The sequence below is a fragment of the Chlorocebus sabaeus genome, chromosome 7, assembly GCF_047675955.1.
Source record: "Chlorocebus sabaeus isolate Y175 chromosome 7, mChlSab1.0.hap1, whole genome shotgun sequence".
Lineage (NCBI taxonomy): Eukaryota > Metazoa > Chordata > Mammalia > Primates > Cercopithecidae > Chlorocebus > Chlorocebus sabaeus.
The window spans coordinates 12,265,970-12,283,989 of record NC_132910.1 but is presented as its reverse complement, the minus strand read 5'-3'; the positions used below and the strand labels follow the sequence as shown (position 1 = coordinate 12,283,989).

General features: G+C 45.7%; 2 protein-coding genes across 2 annotated transcripts in view; one reads left to right on the top strand and one right to left on the bottom strand.

Annotated features, from left to right (window-relative positions):
• Window positions 1-709: 709 nt before the first annotated feature.
• On the bottom strand, window positions 710-14,184 carry NOA1 (nitric oxide associated 1). The gene is made up of 7 exons (XM_073017345.1): window positions 12,997-14,184; window positions 11,187-11,351; window positions 10,482-10,687; window positions 5,731-5,862; window positions 3,983-4,099; window positions 1,762-1,882; window positions 710-1,021 (listed from the first exon to the last, which is right to left on the bottom strand). Exons 1-7 carry the CDS (start codon window positions 14,138-14,140, stop codon window positions 810-812), a joined length of 2,097 nt encoding a protein of 698 aa, XP_072873446.1. The 5' UTR covers window positions 14,141-14,184; the 3' UTR covers window positions 710-809.
• A 1,262-nt stretch (window positions 14,185-15,446) lies between these two features.
• The window catches only part of POLR2B (RNA polymerase II subunit B), a 49,380-nt gene continuing 46,806 nt past the window's right edge, over window positions 15,447-18,020 (top strand). Inside the window, exon 1 of the mRNA XM_073017344.1 lies at window positions 15,447-15,583. Within this exon, the coding sequence (XP_072873445.1) occupies window positions 15,565-15,583 (19 nt within the window). The 5' untranslated portion in view covers window positions 15,447-15,564. The remainder of the gene's footprint in view (window positions 15,584-18,020) is intronic.

Below are 18,020 nucleotides of genomic sequence, written 5' to 3'. Positions count from 1 at the left end.
GCCGAGATTGCACCACTGTACTTCAGGCTGGGTGACAGAGCAAGACCCTGTCTCAAAAAAAAAGAAACAACAGTAGTGGGAGAAACTTGAATGTAGCAGACCTCCAATTTTATATATATGTGGGTCACAGATACATACCGTATACATACTGTACAAAAAAATAAACTTGTTTTTATAAGCTGAATACATTATGAACAGGCACAATCTTGAACAGTTTAAAAAAGTTAACTGTGGCCGGGTGCGGTGGCTCACACCTGTAATCCCAGCACTTTGGGAGGCCGAGATGGGCGGATCACGAGGTCAGATCAAGACCATCCTGGCTAACACAGTGAAACCCCATCTCTACTAAAAAAAAAAAAAAAAGAGTTAACTGTTAAGAGCTTTGAAAAGGGTGAGGCTGGCCGCAGTGGCTCACGCCTGTATTCCCAGCACTTTGGGAGGCTGAGGCGGGTGGATCACCTGACATCAGGAGTTTAAGACCAGCCTGGCCAACATGGTGAAACCCCATCTCTACTAAAAATACAAAACTTAGCTGGGCATGGTGGTGCATGCCTGTAATCCCAGCTACTAGGGGGGGCTGAGGCAGGAGGACTGCTTGAACCTGGGAGGCAGAGGTTGCAGTGAGCTGAGATCGTGCCACTGCACTCCAGCCTGGGAAACAGAGCGAGACTCAGTCTCAAAAAAGAAAAAAAATGAGGAAAAAAAAGGGTGAGAGTGGGAGCTTTATTTATGTTTAATATGTTTAATACAATTTCAATGTATATTCTTGTGTTCAATACAGTTAATATCTGGAGTGAACAAGGTCGGTCTCATACATCTATCTGTCCTTTCTTCTTCCGCACGTTGAATACAAGGGAAACAGGCTTCTTGGTTTTATAGGCCACACTTTTCTTGAGGCGCTGTCCTTTGATGTTAACAATATATGGCAAGAGAGGGGGCCGGACGGTCAAAACTGTTCCTTCAGGTGTATAGCCTCGGAGATGCAGTCTGTCCTTAACATTAGGTGTTACTGAAACCCAACCTATGCAGACAGGTGACACAACACAAAAGGCTGTTAGCAGTCATCTTATTAAAAATACCAAACCAAAGCTGAAAATGGAATATCAGAGAAGGCTGTCACTCTCTTTCACTCTCTTATTATTTTATTATTTTTAAAGAAACTATCTTGCTATGTTACCCAGGCTGAACTCAAGTTCCTGGGCTCAATCGATCCTCCTGCCTCAGCCTTCTGAGAAGCCAGGGGAACAGGTAGGCACACCTTATTTTAAAAAAAGCATACAATGCGTTTGTGAAGAGTACAAAGTTATTTTCAGAATAGGCTGTATTTTATGAATAAACTAGTATGTATACCTTAAAATAATCAGCTTTCATCAGTTAAGGCACTTTTCTATTAAAAAAATTGTCAGTAAGGCTGCTTTATTCACTTTTTGTTTTTTTTTCTGAGATGGAGTTTGGCTCTCGTTGTCCAGGCTGGAGTGCGATGGCGTGATCTCGGCTCAACGCAACCTCCACCTGCTGGGTTCAAGCGATTCTCCTGCCTCAGTCTCCCGAGTAGCTGGGATTACAGGCATGCGCCACCACGCCCGGCTAATTTTGTATTTTTAGTGGAGACTGAGTTTCTCCATGTTGGTCAGGCTGGTCTCAAACTCCCAACCTCAGGTGATCCGCCTGCCTTGGCCTCCCAAGTGCTGGGATTACAGGTGTGAGCCACTGCACCCGTCCTTTTATTCACTTTTTAAAAAGTGCTTGGCATAAAATTACCTGCAGAGGAAAACTTGATGTCTGCCACTGCTTCAGATGCCCCCCGTCCTTCTTTTAACATAATATCTTCAGCAACAAGAGGAGGAAATCCTGCCATTCGTTCTTTTCCACCCATTGGAACCTTCCAATGAAATAAAGACATTTACAAGTTCAAATTAAATTTCTTGGAACTCTAACATTAAGTAAATCACTGATAAGGTAATTCTGTACAGGGATCAATAATAAAATCCTTTCAAATATTCAACTGTTGAAAAGAACGTACAATCACTTCTGGGGTCAAATGAAAAGGAAGGGAACTCTGTGATGGGATGAAGCCTACAAATCTCAGGGCCCTGGGCCACACATTGGGCAAGCACCTGGCAGCAGCCTCCGGACAGGAGAATTGTGCTTCACTGACACTGTTTTTAGAATCCTCCACAGGGCTTCACATAGATTAATGTTGGGCAATTAAGGCACGGTCCTTTCAAGTACCTCAGTTCTTACAAGTGTAGCCATCAAGATTAATGCCTGGTCTTTATGAGTTAAGGGTCCATATATAATGGATAAGATTTAGTTTTATGTTTACAGGTGTTTCCATGATGAGAAGTAATTGAGTTTTTTTTTTTTTTTTTGAGATGGAGTTTTGCTCTTGCTGCCCAAGCTGGAGTGCAATGGCACGATATCAGCTCACTGCAACCTCCGCCTCCAGGGCTCAAGTGATTCTCTTGCCTCAGCCTCCCGAGTAACTGGGATTACAGGTGTGTGCCACCATGCCAGGCTAATTTTTTGTATTTTTAGTAGAAACAGGGTTTCACCATGTTAGCCAGGCTGGTCTTGAACTCCTGACCTCAGGTGATCTGCCCGCCTCGGCCTCCCAAAGTGCTGGGATTACAGGAGTGGGCCACTGTGCCTGGCCGTAACTGATAATTTATTCATCTATTCATTAGCAAATCTCTCCTGTGTTTAGCACTAAGAACACAAAGATAGATTTTGCAGTATGGTTTCTGCCCCCAAGGAGATCAAAGGGGTAAATAATATGTAAGCAAATACAAGGTCAGAAATGTAATGTGAGGCATCTATAAGTACTATGGTTGTGAAGGAAGGAGTAATGAATGTGTTCAGTCAAGGAAAACATTAGCAAAGAAGCAATATATGTATAAAACAAACAACAACAAAAACAAATAAGCAATTATGAGCAATATTTTGAGAAATGAGTCAAAGTTATTCGGTGGAAAGATATTCTCGGTCAGCACAGGTATAGATAAAAACTGGAAAAAGGATGATGAGTTCAGGGAACTGTAGCTTCATTGTCCAAAGTATGGTGTGTGTGTGTATGTGTGTGTGTGTATGTGTGTGTATTAGTGATGAGGCTATCAGTTTATACAACTTTTTGCAACAATGTCACTATTGGGCACTCAAAATGTGGCTGGTGACACTAAGCAGCCATATTTTAAATTTTCTTTTCTTTTTTTTTTTTTTTACAGACAGGGTTTCACCCTGTCACCCAGGCTACAGTGCAGTGGTATAATCATGGCTCACCACAGCCTCCTACTCCTGGGCTCCGGTGGTGCTCCTGCCTCAACCTCTCGAGGAGCGGGGACTACATGGACTACAGGTGCATGCCACCATACCTGGCTAACTTGAGCAAAAATTTTTTTTGAGATGGAGTCTCTCTCTGTCACCCAGGCTGGAGTGTAGTGGTGTGATCTTGGCTCACTGCAACCTCTGCCGCCCCGGTTCAAGCGATTCTCCTGCCTCAGCCTCCTGAGTGGCTGGGATTATATGCACCCACCACCACACCTGGCTAATTTTTGTATTTTTAGTAGAGATGGGGTTTCACCATCTTGGCCAGGCTGGTCTTGAACTCCTGACCTTGTCATCCATCTGCCTTGGCCTCCCAAAGTGCTGGGATTACAGGGGTGAGCCACCGCGCCTGGCCCAACGTGAGCCAATTTTAATTGTCATTAATATATTTAAATGTAGATACCCACATGTGGCTAATGGCTACCAAATTGGACAGTGTAGTCTAGAGAAACAACAGCTGTGTGGCTATTCTAGGATCAGTCTATATAGCGCAAATGTGCTTTATAGCCAGAATTCTCAAAGAGAATGAGGTGAGGGAAAGCTAGCTCAAGATACTGTATAACAGTTCTGTCCAACAAAGGCCTTCCTAACAGAGCTATTGGACCATTCCAGTGTATACTAACCATAACCATGCAATCATTAAGGCGTGTTGCCTTACCTGGAGTAACGTATGACCTGCATGCTTCTGATACAGAGTGTCTGCCCTGTCCAAGGAGGTGATATGCACAGGGAGGGTGTTGGAAGCCACGACTGTAAACCAAGCTGACTGATTTCCCTTAAGAAAGGAAGAAGTCATTTGACCTGGTGAAAAACTTGGAAAACCTGCATATTCAAGGTACAATCAACTATCAAAAAAACCCCAAAAAACAAAAACCAAAACCCCAATCAGACTCCCTTTATAAGTATTGGTATGGCAGTAGCTGTAAATCAAATTATACTAAGAACAGGGGCACAATACTGAAGCAGTGCATTTCAGCAATTCATGTGAAACTATGACTTCTTTGACAGACTCAATACTATTTTTGAAAAAACGTGTCTATTATTAAAAATTAAAAGGAAATACTATCTGCTTCACTTGTCTCTGTGTAAAGTTAGGTTTAAAATATTAACATTTTATGTGCTCTAATGAAATATATAAGGGTGCAAGCCTGGTGTAGTGGCTCACGCCTGTAATCCCAGCACTTTGGAAGACCGAGGTGGGTGAATCCCTTGAGCTCAAGTTTGAGACCAGCCTGGGCAACATGGCAACACCCCATCTCTATAAAAAATACAAAAAGTAGCTGGGTGTGGTGATGTGTGCCTGTAGTCCCGGCTACTTGCGGGGCTGGGGTGGGAGGATCGCTGGAGCCCAGGAGATTGAGGCTGCAGTGAGCCATAACTATCACTGCACTCCAGTCTGGGCAACAGAGTTTCAAAAACAAACAAACAAAAAAAAAGAAACAACTCCCCCAAAAACAAAAAACCAACAACCTCCCAAAACGAAATATATAAGGGTTCTAAGTGTGTAAAGCAAAATTTCTAACAAAGTATGAGCAAACACAAAACCCAAGAAATGTGCTATAGTGATGGCCTGTAAGTTGTATTGTGTTGTTGGACATATCCATGTTTCATTTTTCTTTTTTCTCTTCACTTTAGCAAAGGGAGAACAATTCTATAGACACTCCAAAATCTCTAGATGCTTGATAAATAAATACCAAACAAAAAAGTATATGCATAAAAACACACATATCATGGGAAACAAAGTGTGGAATTAATTTAATGCCTGTAACCCTGTACCTAAAGGTTTGACTTTATCCCATAGATTTGACTCTGTCCCACAGAATAGGGATGGTATCTTGTTTTAAATGCCAAGCTGTGTGGGGTACTCAATTGAAAACATAGTTTTTAAGACCTAGCACTTTTTGGGGGGGATGAGGGAGTAGGGCATTTATTTTCTCCAAGTTTTTTTTTTTTTTTTTTTGAGATGGAGTCTCACCCCATCACCCAGGCTAGAGTGCAGTGGTGCGATTTCAGTTCACTGCAGCCTCCGCCTCCCAGGTTCAAGTCATCTTCCTGCCTCAGCCTCTCTAGTAGCTGGGATTAAAGTGCGCCACCACGCCCAGCTGATTTTTGTATTTTTAGTAGAGATGGGTTTTCACCACGTTGACCAAGCTGGTCTTGATCTCCTGGCCTCAAGTGATCAGCCTGCCTCAGTCTCCCACAGTGCTGGAATTACAGGCGTGAGCCACCATGCCCAGCCATCCCCAAGTTTTTATTACAGAAATTTTTAAACATAAAAACAAATTAAACCCTATACAATCATGGCTTAGTTATCAACATTTTGTCAGTTTTGTTCATATATCTGCTTCCTTAAAAGTGAATCCCAGTATTTTAAAATCAGTTTTTAATGGTACCGACTTTACTTACCTGCAGGAAATCTATGCGGCCTATAGCACCCAAAAACAGAACCATTCCTGGTTTAAGCACAAAAGTTCTTGGAACAATGGACTGTGTTGGCAAAACAATATTTACTTCTTTTTCTGTTAGAAGATTTAAAATCTGTGAAGCAAATGGCAGATTTTTTTAGAGAAATACTTTCATTGAAAATATATTATGATTTACCTGTAAAATAAAAAGTGAAGAAAAATATGCCAGACTTCAAAATAAACTAAATTATGTCAGTTTGCTACACATCAAATTTATATAGATTCTTCCTGTCTAAATTAATCTCCATCTGATGGCTCTACCTTTGTTTTACAGCTTAATCTACAGTAATGGCAAAATAACTTTATAGGTGTATGACACTTTCCTATGTCAGCAGCATTCCCTAAATGTCAAAATTAATGTGAACCTGAAAACACGTTGATTCAATACCAAGACAGAAAATATATGTTCTCCTTATCAAGGCTTGTGGGGAGTAGCAATTTCAGCTTAAAGTAATGGTATATGTGACCTCATGTCCTAGTGGTCAGTATGCATGCATTAAATGCAAAATGGTCACCCCATTCTAGGAGCAAGTAAATTGGCTGAAGAACCTTTTTCTAAATTCTGGTCTTCAATTTCCTTATTTATCCCAAATATTCAGCAGAGAATGAGAAAAAGTTATAAATCCCCTATGCTTATAACATAGAGGATTTATAATTTATCCCTATAATTTATCACAAATCCCTTCTAAGGATGACAAGTTCCTAGAGAGACTAGAGAAAAATAGAAAAGGAAAGACAGAAGTACAAGATTCTGGAAAGATTTAAGGAATCAAATTCTGGTTAAAAAAGAATAAAGAAGGTACAAATTGGACACAAAACTTGTAAACTTCCTTTTTAAGAATAATAAGAGGCTGGGCACAGTGGCTTACGCCTGTAATCCCAGCACTTTGGGAGGCTGAGGCGGGCGGACCACCTGTGGTCGGGAGTTCAAGAGACCAGCCTGACCAACATGGAGAAAGCCCATCTCTACTAAAAATACAAAATTAGCCGGGCATGGTGGTGCACACCTGTAATCCCAGCCACTCGGGAGGCTGAGGCAGGAGAATCGCTTGAATCCGGGAGGCGGAGGTTGTGGTGAGCCGAGATCGCGCCATTGCCCTCTAGTCTGGGCGACAGAGCAAGACGCCGTCTCAAAGAAAAAAAAAAGAATAACAAGAAAATAAAAAATAGAAACGATACATCACAAGAAAATAATAAGGGAGCTACAAACAGTTTTCTTCATTATTTGTGTTTGAAAAGGCACATTAAAAGCCATTTGCAGGTCAGTCCATGGTGGCTCATGCCTGTAATCCCAGGACTTCCAGAGGCAGCAACAGGCAGATCACTTGAGCTCAGGAGTTTTTTCCTTTTTTTGAGATGGAGTCTCACCGTGTCACCCAGGCTGGAGTGTAGTGGTACGATCTTGGCTCACTGCAACCTCTGCCTCCCAGGTTCAAGCAATTCTCCTTTCTCAGTCTCCCAAGTAGCTGAGACTACAGACATGCGCCACCATGCTTGGCTAATTTTTTTTGGTATTTTTAGTAAACACGGGGTTTTTTGTCACATTGGCCAGGCTGGTCTCAAACTCCTGACCTCAAGTGATCCACCTGCCTTGGTCTCCTGAAGAGCTGTGATAAGAGGTATGCGCCATCACGCCCAGCTGAGCTCAGGAATTTGAGACCAGCCTGGGTAACATGGCAAAACGCCACCTCTATGAAAAATACAAAAATTAGCCGGGGTGGTGTGTGTCTGTAGTTTCTAGCTACCCTAGAGGCTGAGGCGGAGGATCGCTTAAGCCAGGAAGGCAGAAGTTACAGTGGGCCAAGACTCCACCACCGCACTCCAGCCTAGACCAGACTGGGCAACATAGCAAGGTCCTGTCGCTACAAAAACTAAACAATTAGTTGGACATGGTGGTGTGTACTTGTGGCCCTAGCTACTTGAGAGGCTGAAGTGGGAGGATTGGTTGAGCCCAGGACTTTGTAGTTACTTGATCATGCCACTGCATTCCAGCCTGGGCAACAGGGAAAACCTTGTGTCTCTGTTTTTTTGTTGTTGTTGTTGAGACAGGGTTTTCCTCTGTTGCCCAGGCTGGGCTGCAGTGGCAAGATCTCAGCTCACTGCAACCTCTGCCTCCCAATAAGTGTATCAAGTGATTCTTATGCCTCAGCCTCCTGAGTAGCTGGGATTACAGGCATGCACCACCATGCCCAGCTAATTTTTTGTATTTTTAGTAGAGATACAGTTTTGGCATGTTGCCCAGGCTGGTCTCAAAACTCCTGGGCTCAAGCAATCCTCCCACCTCCGCCTCCCAAAGTGCTGGGACTACAGGCGTAAGGCACAGTGCGCAGCCTGAGTCTTAATACTTCCATTTCACAACAGAGATACTTGGTTCAGTTTGGGAAACCCTGGTTTAAGACAGCAAATAAGTGTATCTGTAAACTAACAGAGAAGAAAACTACCAGTGCTGACAGACATTTATATCTAAAAATTTGGGGTTCTCATTCTGCTGTCTAGAATATTTTGCAAATTCTTGCCTTTCTGACACAACTGTTTCATAGAGGGTATATGACTTAAGTAACTGCTATGCCTGATCTAACAGCATCTGAGAGGGAAGAATTAGTCTGGGCTTGGTGGCTCACATCTGTAATCCTAGCACTTTGGGAGGCCGAGGTGGGTGGATTACCTGAGGTGAGGGGTTCAAGACCAGCCTGGTGAAACCGTCTCTAGTAAAAATACAAAAAGTAGCCGGGTGTGGTGGCACATGCCTCTAAAACCAGCTACTTGGGAGGCTGAGGCAGGAGAATCGCTTGAACCCAGGAGGCAGAAGTTGCAGTAAGCCAAGATCATTGCGCCACTGCACTCTAGCCTGGGGGAGACAGTCAGACTCCGTCTCAAAAAAAAGTTGTGGGGAGGAAGAATTAGTTCATTAAGCTAAAGTGATAGAATATTATTAGAAAGCAGTTCTGAACTTTTGGACTACTAAGGAAGAAAAGATGGCATTAGAAATTATTCTAGGAGGGCAATAAAAGTTAAAAGGTCTGTATGATTCAATGACAGGGGACACCAAATAGAATACAATTCTGAGAATGTAACTGTAGGTGTTACTGATAAGGCCAAGAAAAGTACCTAAGAAACCAATGTGGTTTTGTAGGGAGACACAGAGATAATTAGAATAATCAGAAACTGGTCAGTAACCAGATTCAAAGGAAGTGATTAATGAATCTCTTGTGAGGCTGTATCCTGGATGCACATTTGAGTCAATCAATGATCTGAATGAAGATCCAAACTGCAAATATAAAAAGTAATGAGATTTAATGAATATTTAACAGAGTAAGATATAGGCTGAATTTAACAAGACAAAGTCAAAGTTACCTATGAGGCCCAAAGTTGTCCATGAGCAGTTGGATTAAAGAGAGGCATAGGAACAAGACAGGTAAGAGTTAATGCTATTCTTTTTTTTTTTTTGAGACGGAGCCTCGCTATGTCACCCAGACTGGAGTGCAGTGGCGCAATCTCAGCTCACTGCAAGCTCCGCCTCCTGGGTTCATGCCATTCTCCTGCCTCAGCCTCCCCAGTAGATGGGATTACAGGCGCCTGCCACCATGCCTGGCTATTTTTGTATTTTTAGTAGAGACACGGTTTCGCCGTGTTAGCCAGAATGGTCTTGATCTCCTGACCTTGTGATCTGCCTGCCTGTGCCTCCCAAAGTGCTGGGATTACAGGCGTGAGCCACTGTGCCCAGCTGGAGTTAATGCTATTCGAAATCATGCTCACCTGAGAGCACTGCGTTCTCAAACTTTAAGAACAAACATAGAAAACATTCTGAAGAGGCCTGGGTCAATGAATAGCCTGTTTCTCAGGGAGCACAGCTGTAGGAAATGAAGACAAATAATCCAGATTGTCAGCACAGTAAATGCTCAATGTTTGCTGGATGAACTAATGAAAGAGAAGAAAAGGGAGGGATAGGTGAAGAAGAGATGGGATGTTACACTTTAAAATATTTCAAAGTCTGGCAAGGGAAATAGGTATTACGTTAGTCCCATATGGCTTTAGGGAACAATGGGTGCATGTTACAGGGAGACTGTTCAGCTCAGTACACTCAATACAAAGAGAAGGTCAAAGACCCAAATGAGTTACCTTGGAAGGTGACGGGGCACAGTTTCAGTTAATGGTGAGTCACTCCTTTCAGTTCAAGATGGAGGGCCCCTTGATGGATATGTTATAGGGGTAATTCAAGCAGGAACTAGGGAGGTGGACTTCAGTGATATTTATGTTTTTTTCCAATCTCAAAACCTAGGCTTCTGTAAATGTTTCCCTAACTAAGGTAACAATCACAATGATAAGAAATAAGTTGGTTGTCAGCAATGAAGTCTATCAAATGGAACAGAGAACTTGAGGGCATACAGATTCACCCTTAAACAGCTTTTATGAATGAATCAGAACTGAGTCTAAAATGGAAGTATACTTCTTTTCCTGTTTTCTGCCAATTAAGACAGCGGTACTTGTACAATTGAGAGTAAATGTTTCAGAGGCTGATATGACTAGTAATAAAACTCCAGTTTCCCATTTAGCTGGCTCTGCATGCATTACACTCTTTCTCTATTGCAATTCCCCGTCTTGATAAATTGGCTATATATGAGCAGCAAGCAATATAAACCCATTAAAAAAGAAAAAGAAATTAAATGTTTCTAAAGGAAACCAAATACATACACAGTTTTCTTTTGTAATTCCAGGGGTGTCATAAAACCAGTGGGCATCTTTCACATCTTGTGCAGTCAATTCTACTTGTTTGGTGGATTTGTGCGTACCCATAACAGGTTCATTTTCCATGTCAAAGGCAAGTGAATCAGCATCAAACTCAAAGGGAACTGTATCCTTCCGTTCTTCTGAATACAAGAATGTCCTTCCAACCCTTCCTAGAACAAGTTATAGTAAGGTTATCAGTCACTCCTTTAATACTTTTGACTCCAGACATAATTTTTATGTTTCCCTCAAACAAATTACTAAGATTACAGTGTAGGGAAGTGAGACAACAATGATACTTTTTTTTTCTTCCAAAAAGCAATGGGAGTCAAACTCTTGCAATAATCAAGTGTGTGGCTGGTGGTGTACGTTGAGTGGCAGGGGTGAGTGTGTGTGGAAATCAAACTGTTTTAAAGAAAGCCTGAAAAGATATACCAAGGAAAGACAGACAATGTAATCTAAAGCTGCTGCATGGAGTAAAAACTTTTACTACCTGTACCGCTCTGGGTTTCCAAATAGTAGCCTTAGTGCTAAAAGGCCTCTTTGTTGCAGAATGAGGAAGGCAGTCTCTCCCCACAAAAACTGGCTAGCCTTGGACAACCATATTTCACGTTGCTTAACAAAGAATTTTAGCATAATACCAACTAGGGTTTTCCCATAGAGGATGCTTACCTACGACATAACCATGCTTTTTCAGGACATTAAGCTGATTTTGTTCTTGCTCACTAAGATCTTCTTCAGCTTGAGTTGAATCTTTTTTAAGTCTTTGATGTCTTTTAAACATTCTGTAAGGAGTTGGGTTGCAAATGGGAAACTTTAGAAGGTTTAATGTAGTACCTGAAATATACAGAATAAATACATCTTTAGAAAAGGGAATATGGGGGAAGAAAATGAACATTTTTGAGGATCTACACTGTGTCGGTTACTATAATAAAATATAAAATTACTGACACTTTACAAATGAGGAAATAGGTTAAGAGATTAGCTCACAGGGGAAACCAGAATTTGAATCCAAAATCTGTAGGCCCGATTTCTTTCAATTTTCATCACATTACCATTCAGTATAAAAGTAATATTTGTGTAAAATTCAAAGTGCAAGACAGAGAAGAGCAGCTTACTAAATGAAACTCTGGTTTCAAGGGAACAAATAGGGCAGTTTTGTAAACTTAAATTTAAACCTGGCTGGGCGTGGTGGCTCACATCTGTAATCCCAGCACTTCGGGAGTCCCAAGCGGGTGGATCACTTGAGGTCAGGAGTTCCAGACCAGCCTGGCCAACATAGTGAAACCCCCCTCTCTACTAAAAATACAAAAAATTAGCTGGGTGTGGTGGTGTGCGCCTGTAGTCCAGCTACTCGGGAGGTTGAGGCAGGAGAATCGCTTGAACCCGGGAGGCAAGGGTTGTGGTGAGGTGAGATCACACCACTGCACTCCAACCTGGGCGACAGAGTGAGACTCTGTCTCAAAGAAAAAAAAAAAGAAAGGCTAGAATTACAGATGTGAGCCACTGAGCCCAGCGAAGCCACACATCAAATTGCACTAATGAGCCGGGAGTGGTGGCTCACACCTGTAATCCCAGCACTTTGGGAGGAGGAGGTGGGTAGATCACTTGAGGTCAGGAGTTGGAGACCTGCCTGGCCAACGTGGTGAAACCCTGTTTTTACCAAAGATACAAAAATTAGCTGGGCATGGTGGTGCTTACCCGTAATCTCGGGGCTTTGGGAGGCCAAGGTGGGCAGATCACGTGAGGCCAGGAGTTCGAGACCAGCCTGACCCATATGGTGAAACCCCATCTCTACTAAAAATACAAAAATCAGGCCGAGTGCGGCGGCTCACGCCTGTAATCCCAGCACTGTGGGATGCTGAGGCGGGCGGATCACGAGGTCAGGAGTTCCAGACCAGCCTAACCAACATGGTGAAACCCCGTCTCTACTAAAATTACAAAAATTAGCTGGGCATAGTGGCGTGTGCCTGTAATCCCGGTTACTCAGGAGGCTGAGGGAGGAGAATCTCTTGAACTTGGGAGGAGGAGGTTGCAGTGAGCTGAGATCTCACGCCACTGAACTCCAGCCTAGGTGACAGAGTGAGGCTCTGTCTCAAAAACAAAACAAACAAAAAACCACAAATTTCATTAGGTTCAGACAGTAAAAAGGGCGCACACTTTCTGAAACAATATACAAAGAAGTTACAAAGCAGATCTCCAGAACAGGAACTTTGTTTTGTTCCCTGGTCTATCTCCAGTGCCTAGTGACTGGGAACAGAGAAGTGCTCCATAACACTGTAATTAGAAAATTACTACAACACATCCTGAATTTTTCCTAGCAGTAAGCTGACACAGAAGACAGGTGTGACCAGAGTAGGGAGAGAATTTGTAAAGGGAAGGGTACAGGCAGCCCGTAGCGGACATTAAGGGAGGATGTAGTCGGTGCCTCAGCTAGGACCAGACGTCCACCTTGTCAGAAAACGAACCTCCTAAAACTCACCTGGCCAAGGGGAGATGGTGGCTCTGTCGATGGCCTCGGAGCCCTTGGCGGTGCAGTAATCGGACTCCAGGAGCGTGTTAAAGAGAGTGGATTTGCCGGCGTTCGTGGCGCCCACTAAGTAGACGTCCCCACGGTAGCGCCAGGAGCGCTGAAGGGCAGAGATCAACTCTTCCACTCCATAGCCGGTCTTGGCGCTGATCAGTCGCACGTCTCTGACCACGGTGCGGGACCAGTTCGGCGGATTCGAATTCTCCCCGTCCTGTGGCTCGTTCTTGACGGAGATCTGTGGCCCTTGGTGGCCAGGGGCCAGCAGGAGCCCGGCCCGGGCACAGTCGTCCCACAGTCGCTCCCGCAGCCTCTGCCGGTAGCCAGGAGCATCCTGGGGCAGGAGGTCCACTTTGTTTCCCAGCACGATCAGCTGCTTGGGGCCCACCAGCGCGGGCAAATTGGGCAGCAGGACGTCGGGCAGGTCGAGCAGGTCCACCACGTAGAGCACCAGGGAAGGCCCGGGCCGCCGCAACGCGGCGCTCACCAGCTCCAGGTACTGCTCGCGGCTCACCTGCAGGCGTAGAGCGCGCCGGTGGTGCACCAGCAGCCAGCATCGCTGGCACACGGTCCGCGCCAACCCGCCGTCTGCCTCCGCCGTGCGGAAGAACTTGTCGCAGGGCAGGTAGCCGGGCACGCCGGGGTCCTGGCAGTGCAGCTCTGCCCCGCAGCCCGAGCAGTTCACGCCGCTGGGCGGCACTGCCGCGTCCGGGTGCCCCACGACCGGGTGCTCCCGGGGCCTGGTCCGTAGGTTTTGCTGTCGCCGCTCCTCCCGCCGCTGCTGCCTCTGTCGCTCCTCCTCCTCCTGCTGTTGCTGGAGCTCTTGCAGCTGCTCTTCGCGGGTGGGCTCCGGCTCTGGCTCCGGGATGTACTCTGGGAACAGAAAACGCTCCTGCATGTCAGCACCTTCTCCAAAGCCCTCCGTGTCCACGGGGTCATAAGGAAGCTCGCGTCCCAGACTCGATGAGTGCTGGAAGGAGGCGGCGGCAGCGCGCTTCCTCCCCAAGAGCGGCTCCCGGAGGCCATGGCGCGCTGCCGTGGGAGCGAATCCACGAAAGAAAAGGCTCAGCAGCCTGAACTGCAGGCGAGCGGGCAGCATGAGGAAGTAGCTCCGGGCAAAGGGGCGGAGTCACAAGCGCGCACGCGTACTAGGGCCCGAGGCGACGCGCGTGTTAGACCCGAGACGAAAGCGAGTGGGTACTTGGGAGCTGTCCTGGTTAGTTTTGCGTCTAATCTCGTGAGTTCTCGCGATTTAAGCGCCAAGACTGAGAACCTACTTAAAGCTATGACAAAGGCACTGGGGGCACTGGAGGATTGAGCTAGATGGGCAGAAGAGAGCGATGAGCGTTTTGGGTTTTTTCACTTTCAGGCTTAACGCCTTACTGCCAGCCCAAGCCGCCCGTAATAAATCACATTTAAAAAGGAGCTTCCGGGCCGGGCGCGGTGGCTCACGCCTGTGATCCCAGCACTTTGGGAGGCCGAGGCGGGCGGATCATGAGGTCAGGAGATCGAAACCATCCTGGCTAAGACGGTGAAACCCTGTCTCTACTAAAAATACAAAAAATAAACCGGGCGTGGTGGCGGGCGCCTGTAGTCCCAGCTACTCAGGAGGCTGAGGCAGGAGAATGGCGTGAACTCGGGAGGCGGAGCTTGCAGTGAGCCGAGATCGCGCCGCTGCACTCAAGCCTGGGCGACAGAGCGAAACTCCGTCTCAAAAAAACAAAACAAAACAAAACGGAGCTTCCGGTCGGGCGCGTGGCTGGAACGGTAGGCGAGCGGGCAGCTCGCCTCTAATCCCAGCACCTTGGGAGGCCGAGGCGGGCGGATCACCTGAGATCGAAACCAGCCTGGCAAACGTGGTGAAACCCCGTCTCTACTAAAAATACAAAAATTAGCCGGGCGTGGTGGCGCGCGCCTGTAACCCCAGCTATTTGGGAGGCCGAGGTAGGAGAATCGCTTGAACCCGGGAGACGGAGGTTGCAGTGAGCCGAGATCGCTCCACTGCACTCCAGCCTGGGCAACAGAACAAGACTCCATTTCAAAAAAATAATAAATAAATAAAAATAAAAATTGCTTCGTGTTTTGGTCTTTATAAAGGCAAATCAATTGAGCATCCCAATGTCGCGGATTCACAGAACGAGCACTTTTTATTAATAAGTATACTTGGCTTTGTTTTCAGGTGTCGTTATTTGTGCAACGACATTGAAAAACAAGCAGAAATAAAACATTAACGGGACGGATGCGACAGCAGATTGCGGGAGCTGTCCTCTCAATCAGCCACCGGCAGCGGCGGCCCACAATTTGCGCGTGTGCAACCCAACTCCCGCCCAAGCTTACCTTACAATTTGCGCAGGCGCAGATCCTAACTTTGGCGTCCCTGTGGGCGGCCTCTTGTGTGAGACGCACAGTATTCTGGGAACGTCGGAGACGGAAGTTACTTGGTCTTTAGCTCCCGGCGCTGGTAGCTTCTGCGCGCTTTTTGTCTTTGGTTTCGAGTTAGGAGCTCGGGAACCGTTTGGCAATATGTACGACGCGGATGAGGGTAGGTGAAACACATGCCACGGCGGTCCAGCCGGGAAGCTTGGGGAACTGATTGGATTGAGGATTGGGGCCTTCCCTCGCGCCGGCCGCACAGTCCCTATCCTTGTTCCCACACCTTTCAGGCCGGGAATGAAACTGGGGTAGGGAGAGGCGGAGGGTGCAGGGAACACAGCGTTAATGTTCCCGGTTAGGTTCACTGCTGCTCTCTGCACTTTCTCGTTCCTTTGGATCTGATCCTCGCTTCCTGTAGTGAAGTAGCGTGCAGAACCGTAAGATAAATTCTGTGGTTTTGAATTTGAAGCAAAGAGCACCCTTTAAAATTTTTCTTTAAAGCCACAGTCGACTTACTGAATAGCTGAAGTGTTGAGTGTCAGCCTGTGTCAGGCAGTGTGGAAGGCCCTGGAAATATATCGGGACAGAGAATATCGGAGGGAGGGTGGGGGGACTCGGTTTAGTCACATTTCTTCATGCTGTTTGTAAGTCGAAGTAAATTGTATTAAAGGATGGCGTTTAAATTTCCTCTTCTCACAGTGTCACAGTTCTCACAATGTCACAGTTCTCAGATGATATGTATTCTGCTACACTGGACCAATGTATAATATCTGTTTCTTCGCGCATATAGAATTCTTAGTAGTGGCCGAGCGCGATGGCTCCCACCAGCACTTTGGGAGGCCGAGGCGTGCAGATCGTTTGAGGCCAGCCTGACCAACATGGGGGAAATCCCGCATCTACTAAAAATACAAAAATTAGCCGAGTGTGATGGCGCGCGCCTGTAATCCCAGTTATTCGGGAGGCTGAGGCCACATCGCTTGAGCCCAGGAGGCGGAGGTTGCAGTGAGCTGAGATTGCGCCTCTGCACCACAGCCTGAATGACAGAGTAACACTTGTCTTGAAAAAAAAAAAAAAAAAAGAATTCTTAGTTGAATCTAGTGTATTTTCGTAGCTGCCTTTTCCATTCTCCATATCTACTAATGCAAATCTTATTTTCTTCTAGCTCTCAATTCCTTGGCCACCCCTTACATCTCCTCTCTTTATTCCCTCAGCTACTTCTGATAAATGAGATGGAAAAATTGAAGCAAAAGCTTAAACTTTAAAAAAAAGTTTTTTTGAGAGATAGGGTCTGGCCATGTTGCCCAGGCTGTTCTCAAACTCCTGAGCTCAAGCCATCTGCCTGTCTCAGCCTCCCAAAGTGCTGGGATTACAGGCGTAAGCCACTGTGCCCAGCCAAAAACTTAAACTTTTAAAGCTGTTTAAACTTCTGTCTCATTTGTTTTTTTTTTTTTTTTTTTTTTTTTTTTTTGAGACGGAGTCTTTGCTCTGTCGCCCAGGCTGGAGTGCAGTGGCACGAACTCGGCTCACTACAAGCTCCGCCTCCCGGGTTTACGCCATTCTCCTGCCTCAGCCTCCCGAGTAGCTGGGACTACAGGCGCCCGCCACCTCGCCCGGCTAGTTTTTTGTATTTTTTAGTAGAGACGGGGTTTCACCGTGTTCGCCAGGATGGTCTCGATCTCCTGACCTTGTGATCCGCCCGTCTCGGCCTCCCAAAGTGCTGGGATTACAGGCGTGAGCCACCGCGCCCGGCCACTTCTGTCTCATTTGTATCTTGTGTTCTAGAAATTTATTAGCATCATTATAGTACTTGTTGTTTTTAACTATTATCTCAGTAGAAGAAAAATTCGAAAAAAAGATTTTTTAAAGCATAATTTTTGGCTAGGTAATATATTCTCAGCTCACAAGCCAGAAAGTTTAAAAATGTTAAAGTGGGGTGGCTGGTACAGTGTCTCACGCCTGTTATCCCTGCATTTTGGGAGCTTGAGGTGGGTGGATCGCTTGAGCTCAGCAGTTCAAGACCAGCCTGGGCAACAGGGGAGAACCCCTCTCTATAAGAAATAGAAACATTAGCTGGGTGTGCTGGTGCTCACCTATAGTCCCAGCTACTTGGGGAGCTGAGGCAGGAGGATCGCTTGAGCCTGGGAAGTTGACACTGCTGTGAGCCAAGAACAAAGTGAGACCCTGTCTCAAAAAAAAAAAAAAAAATTAAAGTGTCAGGGTCTCCTTCTTACCCACCATCTGCCCAGTTTGAACTCTCCACAGTGGGTAACTACTGTTACAATAGATTTTAATCACTCCGCAGTTTCTTTTTTTTTTCTTTTTTTTGACAGTCTTGCTCTGTTGCCCAGGCTTGAGTGCAGTGGTGCAATCTTGGCTCACTGTAACCTCCGTCTCCCAGGTTCAAGCAGTTCTCCTGCCTCAGCCTCCCTAGTAGCTGGGATTACAGGCATGCACCAATATGCCCAGCTAATACTAGTATTTTTAGTAGAGACAGGGTTTCTCCACGTTGGCCAGGCTGATCTCAAGCTCCTGACCTCAGGTGATTCACCTGCCTCAGCCTCCCAAAGTGCTGGGACTGCAGGTGTGAGCTACTGCGCCCAGCCTCC

Bases quoted from the DNA above. Each gene is read 5' to 3' on its own strand.
- NOA1 (XM_073017345.1), bottom strand. From the start codon at position 14,140: ATGCTGCCCGCTCGCCTGCAGTTCAGGCTGCTGAGCCTTTTCTTTCGT. The intron at 5,863-10,481 runs GTATGTATTTGG...TTTGCTTCACAG, and splicing joins GAATTACAAAAGAAAACTGT to ATTTTAAATCTTCTAACAGA. The intron at 1,022-1,761 runs GTAATTTTATGC...CTGTCTGCATAG, and splicing joins CATCAAGTTTTCCTCTGCAG to GTTGGGTTTCAGTAACACCT.